This window comes from Zingiber officinale, chromosome 5A, assembly GCF_018446385.1.
Source record: "Zingiber officinale cultivar Zhangliang chromosome 5A, Zo_v1.1, whole genome shotgun sequence".
NCBI classification, from domain to species: Eukaryota; Viridiplantae; Streptophyta; class Magnoliopsida; order Zingiberales; family Zingiberaceae; genus Zingiber; species Zingiber officinale.
The window spans coordinates 133,769,481-133,788,893 of record NC_055994.1 but is presented as its reverse complement, the minus strand read 5'-3'; the positions used below and the strand labels follow the sequence as shown (position 1 = coordinate 133,788,893).

At 41.8% G+C, this 19,413-nt stretch overlaps 2 protein-coding genes and 1 long non-coding RNA gene across 3 annotated transcripts; 1 reads left to right on the top strand and 2 right to left on the bottom strand.

The window, feature by feature from the left end:
- Positions 1-868: 868 nt before the first annotated feature.
- LOC121983268 lies at positions 869-2,265 on the bottom strand. The gene is made up of 3 exons (XR_006112442.1): positions 1,871-2,265; positions 1,410-1,784; positions 869-929 (listed from the first exon to the last, which is right to left on the bottom strand). It is a non-coding gene; the product is annotated as an uncharacterized LOC121983268 (long non-coding RNA).
- A 1,092-nt stretch (positions 2,266-3,357) lies between these two features.
- Positions 3,358-13,008, bottom strand: LOC121980041. The gene is made up of 2 exons (XM_042532013.1): positions 11,257-13,008; positions 3,358-3,441 (listed from the first exon to the last, which is right to left on the bottom strand). The coding sequence occupies exons 1-2, from the start codon at positions 13,006-13,008 to the stop codon at positions 3,358-3,360; spliced, it is 1,836 nt and encodes a 611-aa protein (XP_042387947.1).
- A 2,476-nt stretch (positions 13,009-15,484) lies between these two features.
- Positions 15,485-17,055, top strand: LOC121983267 (phenylpropanoylacetyl-CoA synthase-like). Its single transcript, XM_042536214.1, has 3 exons — positions 15,485-15,712; positions 15,803-16,353; positions 16,433-17,055. Exons 1-3 carry the CDS (start codon positions 15,532-15,534, stop codon positions 16,874-16,876), a joined length of 1,176 nt encoding a protein of 391 aa, XP_042392148.1. The 5' UTR covers positions 15,485-15,531; the 3' UTR covers positions 16,877-17,055.
- The last annotated feature ends 2,358 nt before the right edge of the window (positions 17,056-19,413 follow it).

The window sequence follows — 19,413 nt, the reverse complement described above, 5'->3', positions numbered from 1 at the left end:
TAAACATCTGGAGATAAAGATAGTCGGAAGCAGCGTATAACTTTGTATGTCGATCGTATACGATCACCAAATGCATCGATCGTAATTAATGCGATGCATGCGTATGATGCAAATGACTATGGTCACCCACGGCGGTCAGAATCTCACCTGATGGTGAGACCGCGTGGGTAGGGCTGCAACGTGCACTCTGCCGTCACTACCCACAGTGACCAGAGTGGACCGGGATGCAGGATACACTATCCTCGACCTCACTATAGGAGGGCGCCCGTGCTCTCGTCTCGATCTGTGATGTGGGGAGGGACCGGTGTGCTACCGCACTATCACTACCCATGGTGGAGCCTCGGTGAGCACCAGGCAACCTCACACCACGTGTCGTGCCACTACCCGTATAGTGGTGGCGTGGTCTTGTAGTCGATGTGGCCAGGCTCAACAATAATGGAGTCGTCGATCGCCCGACATCTGATCATGCGATATGGTGCGTCTGACTCTGATATATCATACTGAACATATCCTCCGTATGTGTAGATGCGAGCAGAACAAACACGTATATAACGATGATAATAAGCGGCGTAAATCCAAAGACATCACATATAACAATGATGTAAGTATCATGAATCCAAGAGGTATCACACGTGTAAAGCAACTAATCCATAGAGTAGAGCACTATAGATATGCATCTCTATGATCATATATACACATGGCAAGATATAATACCATCAAGTAAAGCAACTAGCAGATGAAACATGTGATAGGTATCAACTAGCTAAAACCAGGGAAGAAATGATCTACTATCTACCACTAGTAAATATATATAAGCTACACATATCATAAGACATTATCAAAAGATAAGTCAAAGGGTACCCGCCTCAAATAGAAGGTACAATCCAAATCCGAAGTCAACGTCGAGACGTCTGTCTCGAATCAGAATCCTGCGTCAAACAACATATATATTTTATTTAGCTAAATCCATATGAATAGCTAAATAACATCCCTAACACTAAAATAGGGTAAAACCCTAATCCACAATCTCAACTTACCAATTTAAATCTAATGGTCGATTAGGGTTAGTTACCTAATCCCTAATCACCAATTAGATTAGAAATCCAACGGTTGATTAGGGTTAACTACCCTAACCCTAACCATTTCATTAGATTTCTTCTACACAATTAAATCTACACATATGTATTAATTAATCATGGATTAATCCAATGCATTCCTTATCCAATACATGAATCAAATTCATCTAGCACGAGATCATCAAACTAATCTCCAATTTCAATACCTCATGTACTCAAAATCCCTACATATAAACCACTAAGTAAAACCCTAATTCCAATCTAGAACAAGATCATCTAGAATTCAACTCCGAAACATGATCTACAACCAAGATCAATTACCTCACAACTTACCTTGATCTCAAATGTTGTTGATGCTAGAACCAGCACAGCTGCTGGATGAGGTGTCTGCTGAAACAAAGGTGAGTTGCTTGATCAAGAACACCACAGAGCACAGTGAGAGGAATTTTCCTGGCTGGATCAATGGAATCACAGCTAGCCCTACTGGAATTCTTCCCCACTTCAGCTGATACCTCAAACACAGCAAAGAAGCTGATCTCTAAAGGTCATCTCCAGAAGAAGTCACCCAATCGGAAGATCATCACTGATCGATTACAAACCACAAGAAGATGACCAATCTGATCAGGGAAAACCTAGCACAAGTCTGATTCGATTCCTTCCCCTAATCCAACAACACCTCCCTGATACCAACTTCTCCAAAACCGTGACCTAATTCCACCGCCAAGAAGATGAGGATCAGTAAACAGAGAAGAAAACCGAAGCTCTAACATCCACAGCTAGGTTTAATAGCTTACCTTCGAAACCCTAGGGCACCTTCAAGCCGGCGATCGAATCGGGGAAGAAAGGATCGGCAGAACCGGGAGGCAAGATCAGGGAAGGGTTGAGAAGAGAAAATCAAGATGAGCCGTGCCTCCTTAATTGATCTCCGACAAGCTCCGAGGATAGGTCTACACTGGCGATCATCGGCGTCGTGTCGTCCACGCGAGAGAGGCTCGGCTCGTTGGTTGGCATCTGATGTCGGCCATAGCAACCGAGGGCAACGCGAGGGAAAGGCCCGCGCTTGAGTTCGACGGAGCTCGGAAGAGGAAGATTATTGCCGGCGATCTACTCCTTGGTGTCGGCCTCGTCGGAGCAGAGACGAGGATAGGGCAGAGAGGAGTCGGGGAAGAGAGGTCGGGATCGGCAGTGTTTGGGGAAAACGGCGATTTGGGGGGGGGAAATAAAAGAAAAGAATTATTTAATAAAACATTTCCTCCCTTAAACGGGTATCCAAACAGGCTTTATCCGAACCGGTCGATCGATCCCCTCAAAACCCTCCGTACGAGCTCCGAAAAATTCCTAGAAAATTTCTAAAAATTCCGGAAAAATTCTATAAGGTTATTTCCCAAATAACCTTATTTATTAAATTCTTCCGAGATCTCACATTGTGTGCCAAAATCCCTAAAGTCTTGACTTTTGGGATCTACTTAAGGCCTCGGCCTTTTCTTTCTTTTCTTAATCTTTCTTATACTTTTCTTAAACTCTTAAAAAGAACATAGGTATGCTACAGCAGAATTAAATCAAAGGAAAGAAAATCTGACTTCTATAAGCATGCTATATCAGAGGCAAATCAAAAGAAAGCATATCTAACTTCTTCAAACATGCTACAACAGGTTTAATACAAAGGAAAACAATTCTGAAAATCCTGAAATAAACAACATATATATAACTGCTCAGCTTAATCTAATAGCACAGGAAAACTAGAAAGTATACTCATGCATATCTCGTGGCAAAGGAAACTGATCATGCTCAACACATAGCAAACAAAACTAGGAATTAAATCAATACTGCTCATGCTATAATTAATAACAAATAAAAACTAAAGAAACTGCTCATGTATATCTAGTAGTAAAGAGAACTACACATGCTTAACTAACAACAAATAGGAAGGTCTAAACAACATGCTAGAATAAATCAAAAATCTGCAAAGCAAGCTCTGAAGCCAGTATAGGATTAATGGGATGTTCGTGCCACTACATAGTACAAAAGGGTCTAAACAGATGCTAAATATATATATATAGGGTTGTTCATGCCCACTAACTAGCACCAAAAACTATGACTGAAACTTAGCTAACTTGTTGAAGGAAAACTAAATTAACTAACCTGCTGCATGTGTAACAAAAGGAATAAAACTTGCAGAATTGAAACAAAAGGAATCAAGCTTGCTTAATTGCAACCTAAGAAAATCAACTTGCTTGCTATCAGAAGCCTAACTATTTGCCAAACCCAATGGAACCCCTTCTCATCTTCCCACAAGAACATCACGGCAGGAATCAAAGGAGGTGAATGCTGTGCTAAACAGATTTTTACAGCATAAATCCGAAATCTGTAGAAACCAAAACGTGGAAGCAAAACATGGAAGAGATCATCAGCAAGCAAAACCCTTCTCTTCCATGTTTATCTATTTCATTCGTTAAACTAGAACAGATCTAAACCATTCAAATCCCTTCTCTTCTTTCTTTAGGGATTCACGGCAGCAAGCAAAACCGAGAAGCTTCACGGCAAAATCGAACAAACAAGGAAACACCAAAACGAATCGAAATCCGGAACTATCCTACTGCAGGTGAGTAGCGACTTACCTTGCTGTTCTTGAGCTTACTACCGAAAGAAAAAGGCGGCTCTAGGGTTCCCGAGATACTTGAGTTCCCGGTTCCTCCTCGCGCCCACAAGCTCTCCTCGACGAGAAGATCACAATGGTGTAGAAGACTCTCGGCTTTGATCCTATGCTGGCTGCCGGAGACCAAAAACCCAGCTCCTTCGCTGTCGCCCGAGCAGAAACGCCGCACGCAGACGGAATCGGGAGGAGGGAAAAGAATTAGGTTTTGGTTACGGAAAATTAAGGCCTTAAGTTCCCCTCTCTTATAACCTCATATTCTGTTAACTTGTTAATAAATTTTCTTACCTTTTTTAAACAAAACATACGGTTGGATCACTTGGTCAGCCGGATTTTAACCAATTCTAAGGTCACGGCTTCGATTCCTTAGCCGCACACTTTCTGTTTTGATTTATTTCCAATGTTCCTAACTATACCTTATATACATTTTATTCCATATATAATTAACAAAACCTTTGCAGACCAGCTGGTTGGTTGGGTTCGGTTAAGACACGGGCTAAGTCCGAGGTCTTGCGTTCAAAACCCGGCTGCAATATTTTCTTTTTCTTTTCTTTTTTTTTAAACTTCTTCCGTTTGGTAAAAATACCAAACGAACTCCAAAATTACATAAAAATACTCTATAAATTCCTAAAATTCTCTAGAATTTTTCTAAATTATTTCTAAATATTTTTAAGAACTTTTAGAACTCCTAATGAGGAAAATTGGGTCGTTACAGACTTAACGTCCATTTGGTACAATTTGAATCCTTTATTGGCTGCATAGGCTAATAACATCCTAATGGACTCGAGTCTAGCTACTGGAGCATAAGTTTCATCATAGTCTAAGCCTTCGACTTGACTAAACCCTTTGGCTACTAACCTTGCTTTGTTTCTTACTATATCACCGTGATCATCCAACTTGTTCCTAAAAACCCATTTAGTGTCTATTATTGATTTATCTATGGGTTTAGGTACAAGGTCCCAGACTTGGTTTCTCTCAAATTGGGCTAATTCTTCCTGCATCGCAATGATCCAGTCTGGATCGGGCAGGGCTTCTTCTATAGTTTTAGGTTCAATTTTAGAAATTAGAGCAATCTGACTAAGGTTTCTATAGGACGATCGAGTTCTGACTCCTAGGTTTGGGTCACCCAAAATTTGGTCAGGTGGGTGAGAGGTGCTTATTCTAGTTGGTCTTATTTGTGAGTCAGAAACTGGTTCTTCTGACTCATGATGATTAGGTTGGATTTCATCATCGTCTGCTGCTCTTAGATTAGTGTCAATATTTTCATTTATATTAGGTAAATTGTTTTCTTCATCAAATATTACATTAGTTGTTTCTTCAACTTTCAAGGTATTTTGATTAAATACTCTAAAGGCTCTACTGGTAGAGGAGTATCCTAAGAATATTCCTTGGTTAGATTTGGGTGTAAATTTCCCTAAGTAATCTTTAGTATTTAAAATGTGAACTTTGCACCCCAAATACTTTTAGATAGTTTAGATTGGGAATTTTATTATAGTAGAGTTCATATGCTGTTTTATTGTGAAATTTATTAATTAAAATTCTGTTTTGAATGTAATTTGCAGTATTTATCGCTTCAGCCCAAAATTGATGATTTAAGTGATATTCATTTAACATAGTTCTAGCTGCTTCTTGTAATATTCTATTTTTACGTTCCACTAGTCCATTTTGTTGGGGGGTTCTAGGACATGAAAATTCATGTTGGTATCCATTTATTTTACAAAATTGGGTGAACTTATGATTTTCAAATTCCCCTCCGTGATCACTTCTTATTCTTTTAATTTTAGTATCTTTTTCATTTTCCATTAAGTTGCAAAAATTACTAAATATTTCATAGGTTTCATCTTTTGTTTTTAGAAATTTTACCCAAGTGTACCTAGAGTAGTCATCAATTATTACTAAGCAATATTGGTTCTTGTTTAGTGATTTGGCTCCATGTGAATCAAATAGATCAAGGTGAATGAGCTCAAGTATGGTGTTGGATCTTTCTAGGTTAGTTGACTTGTGGGTTGACTTGGTTTGTTTTCCTTTTTGACATGCATCACAGATTGAATTTTCAATAAATTTTAATTTGGGCAAACCTCTAACTAGACCATTTTGACTTATTTTTGAAATAAGTCTTGTGTGTGTGTGACCCAGCCTTCTGTGCCACAGTTGGGTTTCCTCTTGCTGTGTCAGGAGACATTTTATTGAGGATATTGATAAATTAATTGTGTAGATGTTATTTTTCCTAAGTCCCTTAAGTTTAATTTCTGGATTTTCAATATTTTTAACTAGACATCCAGATTTATCGAAATTAACTAGGTATCCGCTGTCACACAATTGACTTATACTTAGTAAATTAAAGTTAAAATTTTCAACCAATAAAACATTTTGAATAATGAAATTGGAACTAAGTTCAATATTACCTTTTCCGATTACTTTAAGTTTACCATTGTTGCCGAATGCAACTGATCCTAGACTCTTGTACTTGAGTTTGGTAAACTTCAACTTATCTCCAGTCATATGTCTGGAGCATCCACTATCCAACATCCATTGATCCAATTCCTACACATGAAGTAGTTGAATTGGTTTCTTTTTAATGGATTAAAGATAGCGTGATTGAAGCAGACACTATGTTTATTGTCTCCTTAAATTTTCTATTTTAAGATAATTTAGCAAACACTTATGTTTATTGAGTTTAAGAATAATTTTGAGATATAAGTTTTTAAAGTAATTTTGAAATTTAGGTTTTTAAAATGATTTTGAAATTTACGTTTTTAAAATAATTTTGAAATTAATTTTGAAAAGATTTTTTAAATAATTTTGAAATTAATTTTGAAAAGATTTTTTAAATAATTTTGAAATTAATTTTGAAAATAATTTTGAAATTAATTTTGAAAAGATTTTTTAAATAATTTTGAAATTAATTTTGAAAAGATTTTTAAATAATTTTGAAATTAATTTTGAAAGGATTTTTAAATAATTTTGAAATTAATTTTGAAAAGATTTTTAAATAATTTTGAAAAGATTTTGAAAAGATTTTTAAATAATTTTGAAATTAATTTTGAAAAGATTTTTAAATAATTTTGAAATTAATTTTGAAAAGTTTTTTAAATAATTTTGAAAAGATTTTGAAAATATTTTTAAATAATTTTGAAATTAATTTTGAAAAGATTTTTAAATAATTTTGAAAAGATTTTGAAAAGATTTTTAAATAATTTTGAAATTAATTTTGAAAAGATTTTTAAATAATTTTGAAAAGATTTTGAAAAGATTTTTAAATAATTTTGAAATTAATTTTGAAAAGATTTTTAAATAATTTTGAAAAAATTTAAATAATTTTGTTTCTTAGTCATCTCACCCGATCTAAATTGTCAGTCAGGGAATCCTATAATTGATGTGAGATGATTTATTGTTGAATTCAAGGGTCTGGTTTAACTTTGTGTTAGATTCAGGTTTAGCTTTGGGTTCAACAAGTAAGCATTCTTTGGATAAACTTCTGGGCTATGGTGAGTCACAAGGAGCTCATTAAAGTAACCATGCCTTCGAGGTCTTCCAAATAGTCCTACCCATTGAACTTAATACTAATCCTTGGTCTAACTAGTTAGGATCCATTTAAGGGTAGATTCGGTCAGTTCCACTTGGCCAAATGCACCAGGTCGAAGCCATATCTTCCTAGACATGCGATGCCCAAGCTTCCCTAACGTACTATCATCCAAAAATTTCACCAGTACTGTGGTTCAAGTTAAACTTATCCTTTTTAATCTATCCTTAATTACCCTACCGGGTAGTCTACTCTTGTTTTACCCATTCTGGGTAAATTAGGTTCAGTTACCCTGTCGGGTAGTTCTGTTAGAGGTGCCAGCTAGTTTGGATCCTCCATCTATTTTTAATTTAATTTTGTATTTTGAATTTAGATTTTGTAATTAAATTTTGAATTTTTAATTTAAATTCGAATTTAGAATTTAGATTTTGTAATTTAAGTTTTGAATTTGTAATTTAATTTTGAATTTTTAATTTAAATTCGAATTTAGAATTTAGATTTTGTAATTTAATTTTGAATTTTTAATTTAAATTCGAATTTAGAATTTAGATTTTGTAATTTAAGTTTTGAATTTGTAATTTAATTTTGAATTTTTAATTTAAATTCGAATTTAGAATTTAGATTTTGTAATTTAAGTTTTGAATTTGTAATTTAATTTTGAATTTTTAATTTAATTTTGAATTTTGAATTTAGATTTTGTAGATCGTTTTCATATTAGTTTTCCCTGGATCACGGCCTCGATACGGTCTGTCGAGGTAGTATATTTGATCCTTTGGAACCCAGTATTGGCCAAGTCCAACTTGATTGATCAATTTGGACTTGGGGACCCATGCTTGGACTGATTTGCTATTTTGTTTTATTAATGATAAATAAGATCTATATTTCTTTTTACTTTTATATTCCAGTCCAGTTTTGTTGTAGACGGCTCTTTGTGTCCCAAGAATTAGATCCAAATTCTTGGAGCCCAGAGAGAACTTTTCTAAAGTAATTTTTAAATCTTTTAACTGATTTTTCAGATTTGAATTTTCTTTCTCAAGTTGTTGTACTTGAGTTGAGTCTTCAATTTGAACTTGATCAGGTAAAGATTTTGAGTTAGTTACTTCTTTAAGAATGGTTACTTCTTTTAAAAGTGACTTAATTTTCAAATTTGACTTGGCTAATTTGCGAAGTAAATAATTGACTAAATTATTAAGTCTAGGAATACTTACAGCGGAGTCCGGCCCTTCGGAAGCGGATGCGGATCCGTGGCTTCTCTCGGAGTCGGCCTCGACTCGCTCTCCTGATTCGATGATCCGGTCCCGGCCATCAATGCGAGTAAACTCGTTTGGTCGAATTTGTCGTCTTCGTCCTCCGAAGAAGATTCGTCCCACGTCGCCTTCAGGGCCTTCTTCCTTCTTTTCTTTTTGCTTCCTTTTGGTTGGGGCAGTTGGCTTTGATGTGCCCCTTCTGGTTGCATCCGTAGCAGATTACTTCAAATTTTACCTTAGACCTCGGTTGGGCCTCCTTGGATTGTACCGCCTTCTTGAGATCTTTCTTGTTGAAGCCCTTCTTCTTTTTTCTTTACAAGATTCACAAACTCGCTGGCCAGTTCATCTTCTGAATTGGGTTCGTCTTCTGATTCTGATTCAACTTTTCGCCGTCCTCTTGATTCCCGTGTTCGACTCGTTCCTGCAATCAAAGCAATACCTTTCTCGGATGGCTGTGCATTAGTTTGTTCATGGAGTTCAAATTCACTAAATAACTCGTCTAATTTTAAGGACGACAAATCCTTAGAGACTTTGTAGGCATCCACCATTGATGCCCACAATGTACTCCTAGGAAATGAGTTAAGGGCATACCTTATTATATCTCTGTTTTCTACTTTCTGCCCGATTCCATGAAGGGAATTCAAGATATCTTGAATTCGAGCGTGTAAAGAACTTGCCGTCTCGCCTTCTTGCATTTTCAAATTATATAGTTTATTAAGTAACAAATCACGCTTACTTACCTTAGTTTCAGAGGTTCCTTCGTGAAGTTCGATCAGTTTCTCCCATAGTTCCTTTGCGGAGGAGAATGGACCGACTCTGTTGAGCTCTTCTTTGGTAAGACTACATTGGATGGTGCAGGTGGCTTTGGCGTCGGCTTCCACCTTTTTGATAAATGCTAGCTCCCAGTTTTCACAGGATGTAGGCTTACCGTCGGTACCAGTTGGTAGTTCCAGTCCTGTTTTGATGATCATCCAGGTGTCGAACTGGATCTTCAGATATATCTCCATTCGCCCCTTCCAATATCCGAAGTCCTCTCCGGAAAATAGTGGGGGACGAACGGTGCTATGTCCTTCTTATTGGGCCATTTAGATCTACGAAAACAGAAACAACAAGATCTATTCCAAGACTAAGTCTTGGATTAGTAGTGCGGGAGGAAGGGAAAAAAAATAGGCTCAAGTGGTATTGTCCAACTTTGAGCAGAAAATCGATTCGTGAAAAGAAATTAGAATATAGCTATGAGGCTAAATTCTAATCGACTCCGAACAAAAACCACGAAAAAAAAATTGTCTCGAATAGTGGTTGCACTGATTCAAGACGACCCCGCTCTGATACCAATTGTTGGATCGAGACGCGCTAAGGGGGGTGAATAGCGCTCGTGGCTATTTGTTCGGTTCGTAAAACGTAAGAATTATCGGAGTAATTAAGCAGCGGAATAAAACAAAGTAAGCACACAGAGACAAGAGGATTTTTACTTCGTTCGGAGCCTTGATCGACTCCTACTCGAAGGCCCGCGATCCTTGATCGCTTCCGGTGGGCAACAACTATAAGCTCGTTAAAAGATTACACTTATGAGTACAAATAAAAGCTATAAATATTATACCGACAACAAGAAATGCTAAATCTGAAGCTTCGGGTCGTCGGACACTTGTAGCAGCACTTCGGAACGTCTTTTGGAGCAGCACGTTGATGAAAGATCACTTGGAATTCATTGTTCTGAAGTGCTAGTCGAAACCCCCATATAAAGGGTGTTCAAGGCGCCTTGAAGGTTGTTCAAGGCGCCTCCATGCTGCCTGGTCTTCCGCGTGGATCAAATCTGACCTGGTCGAATTTCATCCATTCAAGGCGCCTTATAGCTCTCTCAAGGCGCCTTCCAAGGCGCCTTCTGCCTGCTTCAAGGCGCCTCCAATGGTGCTTCGCAGCCAGCTCAGCCTTTGCACCCGAGGCGTCTCCAAGCTCCATGGAGGCGCCTCGGACACTGTTCATCCGAGGCTTTAGGTTGCTCCTTTGCTCCTGCAAGATACGTTAGTCCCAAACACTATCCTGCAACACAAAGTTAGCACAATAAACATTATTAAGAAGTATAGACAGTCTCCGGACTGTCCGAGTCTGACTTCGGGTTTCCAACCGGAAACCCTAGGTCGACCCGACGCCTACTGTTCCCTCTACGGGAAACGCCTCCTCACCTACTCCTCTCAGGAGATTTACCTGTTGCCAGTCGATCCTCCAGATCGACTGGACTTTTGCTCGGCACTCGATGCTTCCGGACTTTCTGCTGGACATCCGCTTCCCGGCTAGTCCAGACTTTCACCTGGTTCACGACACCAGGACTTTCCACCTAGGGTTACCACCCCCTAGGACTTTTGCCTGAAGCCATCGACCTGCCAAGACTTTCCGCATAGGGTTACCACCCCCTATGGCCTAGGGTTACCACCCCCTATGACCTAGGGTTACCACCCCCTAGGGTTTTCCCTTTGCCTAACCGCAGCTAGGACTTTTCTGAAATCCTCAAGTAGACTCGTTAGACTACAAAAACATCTTAACTTTGAATTCTTTTGCCGTTATCAAAACACGAGTTCGATCGTCGGATGCTCCCCGCACCAACATAACTTCCCCGACTTGCTTGCCCACAGGAAACTTGATTTTTTGGTGAAAGGTCGAGACAGCAGCCCTAAATTCATGCAGGGCGGGCCTCCCTAGGATAACATTATAGGAAGAAGGGGAGTCTACTACTATAAACGTGCTCCTCCTTGTGCGCACCAGTGGTTCGGTGCCCAAAGATATAGTCAGCTTAATCTGGCCCATAGGCTTCACTTCATTACCGGTAAATCTATATAAAGATGTAACCATTGGCTGAAGTTCAGCGGCATCAATCTGCATTTCTTCAAATGCAGTCCTGAATAAAATGTTGACCGAGCTCCCGGTATCGACAAAAACCTGAACCACTCGGCTATTGGCAATGATGGCTTTGATGATGAGCGCATCGTCATGAGGCAACTCCAGACCCTCCAGGTCTGCTGACCCGAAGCTAAGAACAGGGCCAGCAGCTTGCTCCTGACTGCATTCGACGGCATGAACCTCCAATCGCTGAACATGAGACTTACGTGCTCTCCCTGAATCTCCGTTAGTCGACCCTCCAGAGATCATGCCGATCTCTCTAACAGCTGCGTTACCTCTGTTTTCGACCTCCCGTGATCCTTCTGGCTCTTTTCCCTGGCCAGGCTGATGAGTGCTGGGTCCTGCAAGGTCAGGACGAGATGGTTCGACCTGTCCTGCCACCCTTTGTTCTTCCATCATCTTGATCAACTGAGGAGCTAGCTCAGGCGGGGGCAAACCCATCTCGGCGGCTCGTTTAGAGTCTCGAGCAAACTGAAAACAACGGTTAGTATCATGTTTACGGGATCTATGATAGGTACAGTACCGATTATTCCCTAGCCTTGGTCGAGGGATATGTACAGCAGCCACTCGAGGGGCAGGTCGAATTTCTGGCCCGGGATGAAAGGCAGGTCTGGCTTCCCGGACTCGCGGTAGAGGTTGAGGGGATGGTTGAGGTGCTCTTCTTTCTTGCTTGTTGGTGGAAGGAAGTGGTCTTTCGGCCTTCCTTCGAGCTGCTTGTGCTTCCTCCACCTTAATGTAGGAAGCAGCTTTTTCCACCATCTCATCAAAATTCTGAGCAGGATTTTTGATGAGATTTCTGAAGAACTCTCCCTCTCCCAATCCATGAGAGAAAGCACTCATCAGAATCTCTGAAGTGGTAGTAGGGACATCTTGAGCCACTTGATTAAAGCAGTTGATATAACTTCTCAGGGGCTCAGTTGGCCCCTGTTTTAGAGCGAAAAGGTAATGATCTGTCTTCTGATATTTCTTACTGCTAGCAAATCGGCGCAGAAAATCCGTTTTGAAGTCCAGAAAATAGGTGATGGACCCTTGAGGCAACCCATCGAACCATTTTAAGGCTGAACCAGATAAAGTATTCAGGAAAACTTTGCATTTGACAGCATCGCTATATTGGTGCAGCAGGGCTGCGTTTTTGAATTTTTGCAAGTGCTCTTCCGGATCCTTGCTCCCGTCATATTCTCCGATCGACGGGGATCTATAACCTTTAGGCAATCTTTCATTTAGAATCCTGGCCGAGAAAGGTACTTTCTCGTCTGGATCATCGGGGAACACTTCAGGTATGACAAGGGCCTTTCCCTTCTTCGAATCCCGCGGCTGTGAACTCTCAGCCACAGATGCTTGAGGTTGCTCCTTCTTAAGGCTTTGTGCTTGTGGCTCTGGCTGATAATATCCTATGCCAGGCTCATGATAAGGATGTTGAGGAAATACCTCAGGCTGCTTTCTTTTGGAACCCCGATCTGAAACAGAGAGGGGCTCCTTAGAAGCTTCAACAGGGGCTTGTCGCGGTCGTGAAACAGTTGCCTGTCTCTCCGAGGCTGCCAACCTTTTGGCCTCCTTGAATAGCTTGTACTCTCCAGCGGTCAGAGTGACGTGAATGCGGCCAGACTCCTCCATCGTCACGTTCCGGATCAGGTTGTTGTGTTCCCACAGACGACGCCAAATTTGATCCCGTCCGGAATCTGAGTCGGATGGAGGCGGGTCTTGTTGTACTAAAAGTTGACGGAGAGTCGCTGAGATGCTAAATCAGCGAGGTACCCTCTAGACAGGTTCGCACGGGCGGTTCTACAGATAGAAAGGATCAGGATGATGATGCTATTGATCTGTACACACTCAGACGAGTCCACCGGTCGTTAGAGACCAGAAACCAGGGAAAAAGTCCTCGGGTCAGGCCCTCCGACGCTCAAGTCAAGTACTTTTTCCCCAGAAATCATAGAGAAAGCACGAAAAGTAAAAGACTGGTAAGAAATGACGAATGAGCGTACCTGCGTAAGGGACAATGCATCCCTTTTTATACTGCAACTGAGGCTTCTGGAACCTGGTGAATGTCAGGGAATGTCGGATGTCAGGCTCTGTCTGGCGGTGGTCGACACGTGGCTTTCTCTTATAGGCTGGCGGAGGAACCAAGAAGAGTATGAGCCTCCCCCATTAGAATATTCCCTGACATGTGATGATTGTTCTCTGACAGGTGGTTACGATTCCTTGCAGGCCTATTTGTCATGTAGTGTCTGGTCTCCTGACCCACCTTCATCTGCGTCATTTGAAGCATGCACATCCCGACCTATACGCTGGGTCTAATTCCCGACCTGCATCTGTCCGCTGTTATCCATGGTATGAACGTCCCGACCTGCACGCTGGGTCGGTTCCCTGACCTGCACCTGTCCACGGTTATCCATGGTATGAACGTCATGACCTGCATGCTGGGTCGGCTCCCTGACCTGCACCTGTCCACGGTTATCCATGGTATGAACGTCACGACCTGTACGCTAGGTCGGCTCCCTGACCTGCACCTGTCCACGGTTATCCATGGTATGAACGTCACGACCTGCACGCTGGGTCTGTCCGCCGACCCATATCTGTCTGCTGTTATCCAGGGCATGAGCGTTCCGACCTGCACGCTGGGTCTGTCCGCCGACCCGCATATCCAGGGAATGAGCGTTCCGACCTGCACACGGGGTCTGATTCACGACCCGCATCTGTCTGCTTTCCTCCAGGGCATGAATGTTCCGACCTGCACGCCGGGTCTGTCCGCCGACCAACACGTGTCTGCTTTTATCTATGGCATGAGCGTTCCGACCTGCACGCTAGGTCTGATTCTCGACCCGCATCTGTTTTCTTTCATCCAGGGCATGAGCGTTCCGACCTGCATGCTGGGTCTGATTCCCGACCCGCATGTTGGGTCTGATTCCCGACCCGCATCTGTTTGCTTTCATCCAGGGCATGAGCGTTCCGACCTGCACGCTGGGTCTATAAACAGACCTACCGGTAGTCTCCATCTGTAGCTGTATGTGGCCCATGAACCCCTTTACTACTTACTATCAGGGCTAAGCCACTTCTAGCTCTCTTGACCTCCTCGTCAGCTGGACTGTTGACCGGCCACATTGGGCTGACTTCTGACCTTCTTGACCTCCTTGTCAGCTGGACTGTTGACCGGTCACGTTGGCCTGACTTCTGACCCTCTTGACCTCCTCGTCAGCTGGACTGTTGACCGGTCACGTTGGCCTGACTTCGAGCCACATCATCTTATCGACCCCCACAAAATACGCACCGTATCATATATATTAATTCTTTATTCGGATTTCGAGCAGATTATTCGGATGGGGAGTTAAATCTAAAATTAAATTATTAACTCAATTAATATTTTGGGTCAGTTCATTCAACCGACTCGAATTTCATTTAACTAAATAAAATAATCCGAATGTTATTTGGATCGGACAAGTTAATGGATTGACCCGAATAATGAACACCTCTAGGTGTGTGTAAGACTTTGCTGAACGGTCAACGATGTTGCCTCCGCCAAGCGTGCCCCTTCAGATGTTCGCTCTTATCGTCCTTTTTCTTTTAATTTGTTAAAAAATTTCAATTGGATGGCGTACTTTGACTCTCTATTATAGTTAACTTCATCGGATTTACATGTCTTTGAGGTTATGATTCAGCGGTAATACATTCATATTATCACCCATGATTTAGCGGTAATACATTCAAATTATCACCCATATATAAATACGAAAAGTTATTCAAAAATATCATAATAAAAGAAATATGAGAATTTATCGCCTATTTGACCAAATAAGATCATTCAATTTCTATAGAATCTATCATTAAAGTATCTCTAGAAGGGGATAGGCGAGCACTATTAATTTATTTTTCATCGGTTTTACAAGTGAAGATCATGTCATGTCATGTCACTCTTGGTGGTAGGTGTGGTAGGTGAGTGGCTTAACGACAGAACGGAAAAAAAAAACAAAAAAAAAAAAAACATTCACGTGACTTACGTTATGAGTGATTGAACTGGCCGGACGTCTTTAAAGATCGTGCTGAACCAACGGACTCTATAAATAGAATGTCGAGGTTTCTTAGTTCCTCTGTCCATCACCAGTTTTTACTATAATTAGTTTGCTAGCTAGCTCCATCCAATCGATGGCGGCGGTCATGGAAGCCTTCAGCCGAACACCGCCGGCCGACGGCGCGGCTAACGTCCTCGCGATCGGCACGGCCAATCCCTCCCATTTCGTCGACCAGATGCAGTACCCTGAGTATTACTTCCGCATCACTGACGCGGAGGGCAAGACAGAGCTCCAGCAGAAGTTTAAGCGGATTTGTAATTAACTAGATCGATGAACTTTAACTATAAATAACTAATTATCGATGGGATTCTTGATTGGTGGGCTAATTTTGATAGATTGATTAGGTGAGAAATCGATGATCAGGAAGCGGCACATGTGCTTGACGGAGGAGGTGCTGCGGGAGAACCCCTGCCTGTGCGGGTACATGACCCCCTCTTTCGACGCGCGGCAGAGGATCGTGGTCGAGGAGGTGCCACGCCTGGCGAAGGAGGCGGCCGACAAGGCCATCAAGGAGTGGGGACACCCCGTCACCGACATCACACACCTCGTCTTCTGCTCTGCCGCCGGCGTCGACCTACCCGGTGCCGACTACAGCCTCCTCCAGCTCCTAGGCCTGCCGCTGCACGTGCGCCGCGTGATGCTTTACAACGTTGGATGCCATGCCGGCGGCACCGCCCTGCGCGTGGCCAAGGACCTGGCGGAGAACAACAAGGGCGCGCGCGTCCTGGTGGTCTGCTCCGAGCTCAACGTTATGTTCTTCCGCGGCCCCGGAGACGACCACATCGAGAACCTGATCGGGCAGGCTCTTTTTGGCGATGGCGCCGCGGCAGTCATCGTCGGTGCGGACACGGATGAGACGGAGAGACCTATCTACGAGGTGGCCTCAGCGACTCAGGTGATAATTAAATTAAATTCCACATTTCTTAAATGAGAATTCTTAAAACAAACATAAATATCAAATCGTTGATTGACAGGTTATGCTTCCTGAGAGCGAGGAGATGGTCGGGGGGCACCTGCGGGAGATCGGCCTGACGTTCCACCTGGCGAGCAGGTTGCCGGCGGTGGTGGGCGAGAACATAGAACGGTGCTTGGAGTCGGCGTTCGGGGTGGAGGCGGGGGACTGGAACGAGCTGTTCTGGATCGTGCACCCGGGCGGGCGGGCGATCATAGACCAGGTGGAAGCGAGGGTACGATTGAGGCCGGAGAAGCTGGCGGCGACGAGGCACGTGCTGAGGGAGTACGGCAACATGCAGAGCGCCTCTGTGCTGTTCATCATGGACGAGATGAGGAAGCTGTCAGCTGCGGAGGGCTGCGCCACCACTGGCCAAGGATGTCAGTGGGGGGTGCTCTTCGGCTTCGGCCCCGGCCTCACCATCGAGACCGTCGTCCTCCGCAGCGTACCCCGTCAAATTAATTAATTAATTAAAGGCAAATCAGTTGAATTTATATGTGGTCTCTTGTTACGGATGGACACATATAATCCATCCCTATTTATGTGTCCTTGTCAGTGGTATATTATCTGGACTTGTCACTGGTACAAAATGTCAACTGTGATTTTTCTCTTTCATAAATAATTCGTCATATGACTGCTATCTAGTCAACGTATTGTGCTCCTTATCCAATATTTGTTTGGTAATTAAAAAAACAATTAAAAAATGTTATTATATTCCTTTATCATCAATTATTCATTTGATTTTTTTTAAAAAAACACTCTTTAATGTGATGATAAGGAAGAGTCCACATGTCACAGGTCAATTGATACGGTGTCGGTCAAAATTAAGACGGTTAATACCGGGCTTACAATTATCCCGGTCAGCAGAGTAGTGGCCAAGCGGATATCACCCGGGGGGGGGGGCGAGGCATCATGGGCAGAGGAGTGGCCATTCAGACCGCCCATCCGGCTCAAAGAATGACATTACACAGAAGGAGACGAGAAAGCAAAAGAGAACACTCCGTCTATCATTAAATATGAGGAAGTCAAGACAAAGAAAAATACTACATTTATCATCAATATACGAAGGTCAAGACAAATAAGTCTTCCTCTGACAATTAATATCATTAAATAAGAGCAGGTGAAAATTACAAAAAAAAAAAGATATAAAAGGGTACGCCATGTATGAGGAAGGTAAGATTTTTTATTTTCTGGATTACTCATTCTCCTCTTAATTTTGACTTGAGCATCGGAGAGCCAATGCTAGAAACCCCTTCCCTGGTTTTAGTTTTATTTTGTAGGATCGAAGTCTTCATCTCTTCAGTGGTCACCCCATTTCCTGCTTTCCAGTTTCCTTCATTCGGACAGGATCAATTTGGTGTCATTTGTGAGAACATTGCCTGTATCCAAATAATAAAATAGAAGACGCTTGACGACTCACAACAGTGACACTGACGCAAGAGGAACTTGATGCACTAATGCAAGCTCGAGTGACAAAAATATTGGAGCAACAACAACAGTTGTTGGCCGATCGACCAATGCATGAGCCCGTTGCCTCTACAGCAGGTCGGCAGACTGAAAGAGAAAGAGAAGATCGAGCGGATCAACTTTCGGCTCAGGAGCTAAATAGGAGACCGATCGGCTGCTATGGGGACACCTGTAATGTGCCAATCCCCTTCAACCGAGTGCAATCATGGGCTCCCCAGAAGATAGAGGCCGAGCGGATAGAGACCGGGGATCTTCCTCGAATGAGGCACCCGTGCGGGATGCACGAAAAGGAAAAGCGGCGAGGGAAGACGACTCGCCTGTGTAACACCCCACCCTCCTCCCTACTAGTCTGTGGGAGTGGGACGTTACTGTACTATTAACTTTTCTTAACTAGTGTTGCTCACATGTAAATATCAATACTTAAAACTATCAAAAATGAGAAAGGATATAATAAGTAACAGCTGGAAACATAAATAATTCATCTATACATTCTATTCAAGCATTTGTTCTCAACTAAAACTATATAACAATCTGAACATGCATGCAACAATAATCCAACTCAAATAACGGAACTAATGTGCATAGCAATTTAAGTGGAAAAATTCTAAATACATAAGACCATTCTATGAATAAACCATCAACATGAAAGAATAGTTCTAACAATGCAAAAGGACATAATCCACCTAAATTTCGCTAACAATCTAAATACAAAATTTTTAATAAATTCTTTAAGAAAATCCCAAGGCTTCCATAGTCCAGACATCACACATCCATCCACACCTCCTTGTCACCTTCCTTCCCTATAGTTTTCCTTTTCCTTTATCTGCAGTAAGAGGAAAATGCAACTATAAGCGAATGCTTAGTAAGCGTTATCTAACTCACAAAACTCGGATATGCATGTGAACAGGAATAAATCTAAGAACTAAATTCTTTAAAAGAAATACTACTCATGCTCATCTAATAGCAAGGAAATCAAAATAGACTGAAATGCTAAATATGTAAAGCTACTCATGCTCATCTAATAGCAATAAGAAAATCTAAACATGTAAGAATAAAAGAACTAAGCTTGCTGATTTTTAAACTTATGTGGAGCTTATTCCACTTGTTCAAAACTTATACTTTTATACTTCAAAATAATAATCTCTTGGGCCCAGGCTTAGTACCATCGCGCGCTCCCTAATAGAAATTGAGGTAGCGAGTCACCAGTCCTACGAGGGTAAAGACCTTGGTCTTACCAGGGCCGAGACCTCGGAAACGGTCACCTGGATTTGTTTAACGACAACCTCGGAAGTCGGGTACTAGCCTCTTCAAGTAAAATACTTGTTCTTGTTAATACTTCTAATAAAATAATGCCTCGTACAAAACTGTAATGCTTAAACAGATTCTAAAACTGCATACAAAGCTTAACAGAAATCTGCATACAAAGCTTAACAGAAATCTGCATACGAAGCTTAACAAAATCTGCATACAAAGCTTAACAAAAATCTGCATACAAAGTTTAACAGAAATCTGCATACAAAGCTTAACAAAATCTGC

Coding starts and splice junctions, on each gene's coding strand:
- LOC121980041 (XM_042532013.1), bottom strand. CDS start 13,008: ATGGAGGAGTCTGGCCGCATTCACGTCACTCTGACCGCTGGAGAGTAC. Junction 3,442..11,256: donor CTTTGGGCACCGAACCACTG/GTGCGCACAAGG, acceptor TGGTTTCTACAG/ATTTCGGATTTATGCTGTAA.
- LOC121983267 (XM_042536214.1), top strand. CDS start 15,532: ATGGCGGCGGTCATGGAAGCCTTCAGCCGAACACCGCCGGCCGACGGC. Junction 15,713..15,802: donor GCAGAAGTTTAAGCGGATTT/GTAATTAACTAG, acceptor TAGATTGATTAG/GTGAGAAATCGATGATCAGG. Junction 16,354..16,432: donor AGGTGGCCTCAGCGACTCAG/GTGATAATTAAA, acceptor GTTGATTGACAG/GTTATGCTTCCTGAGAGCGA.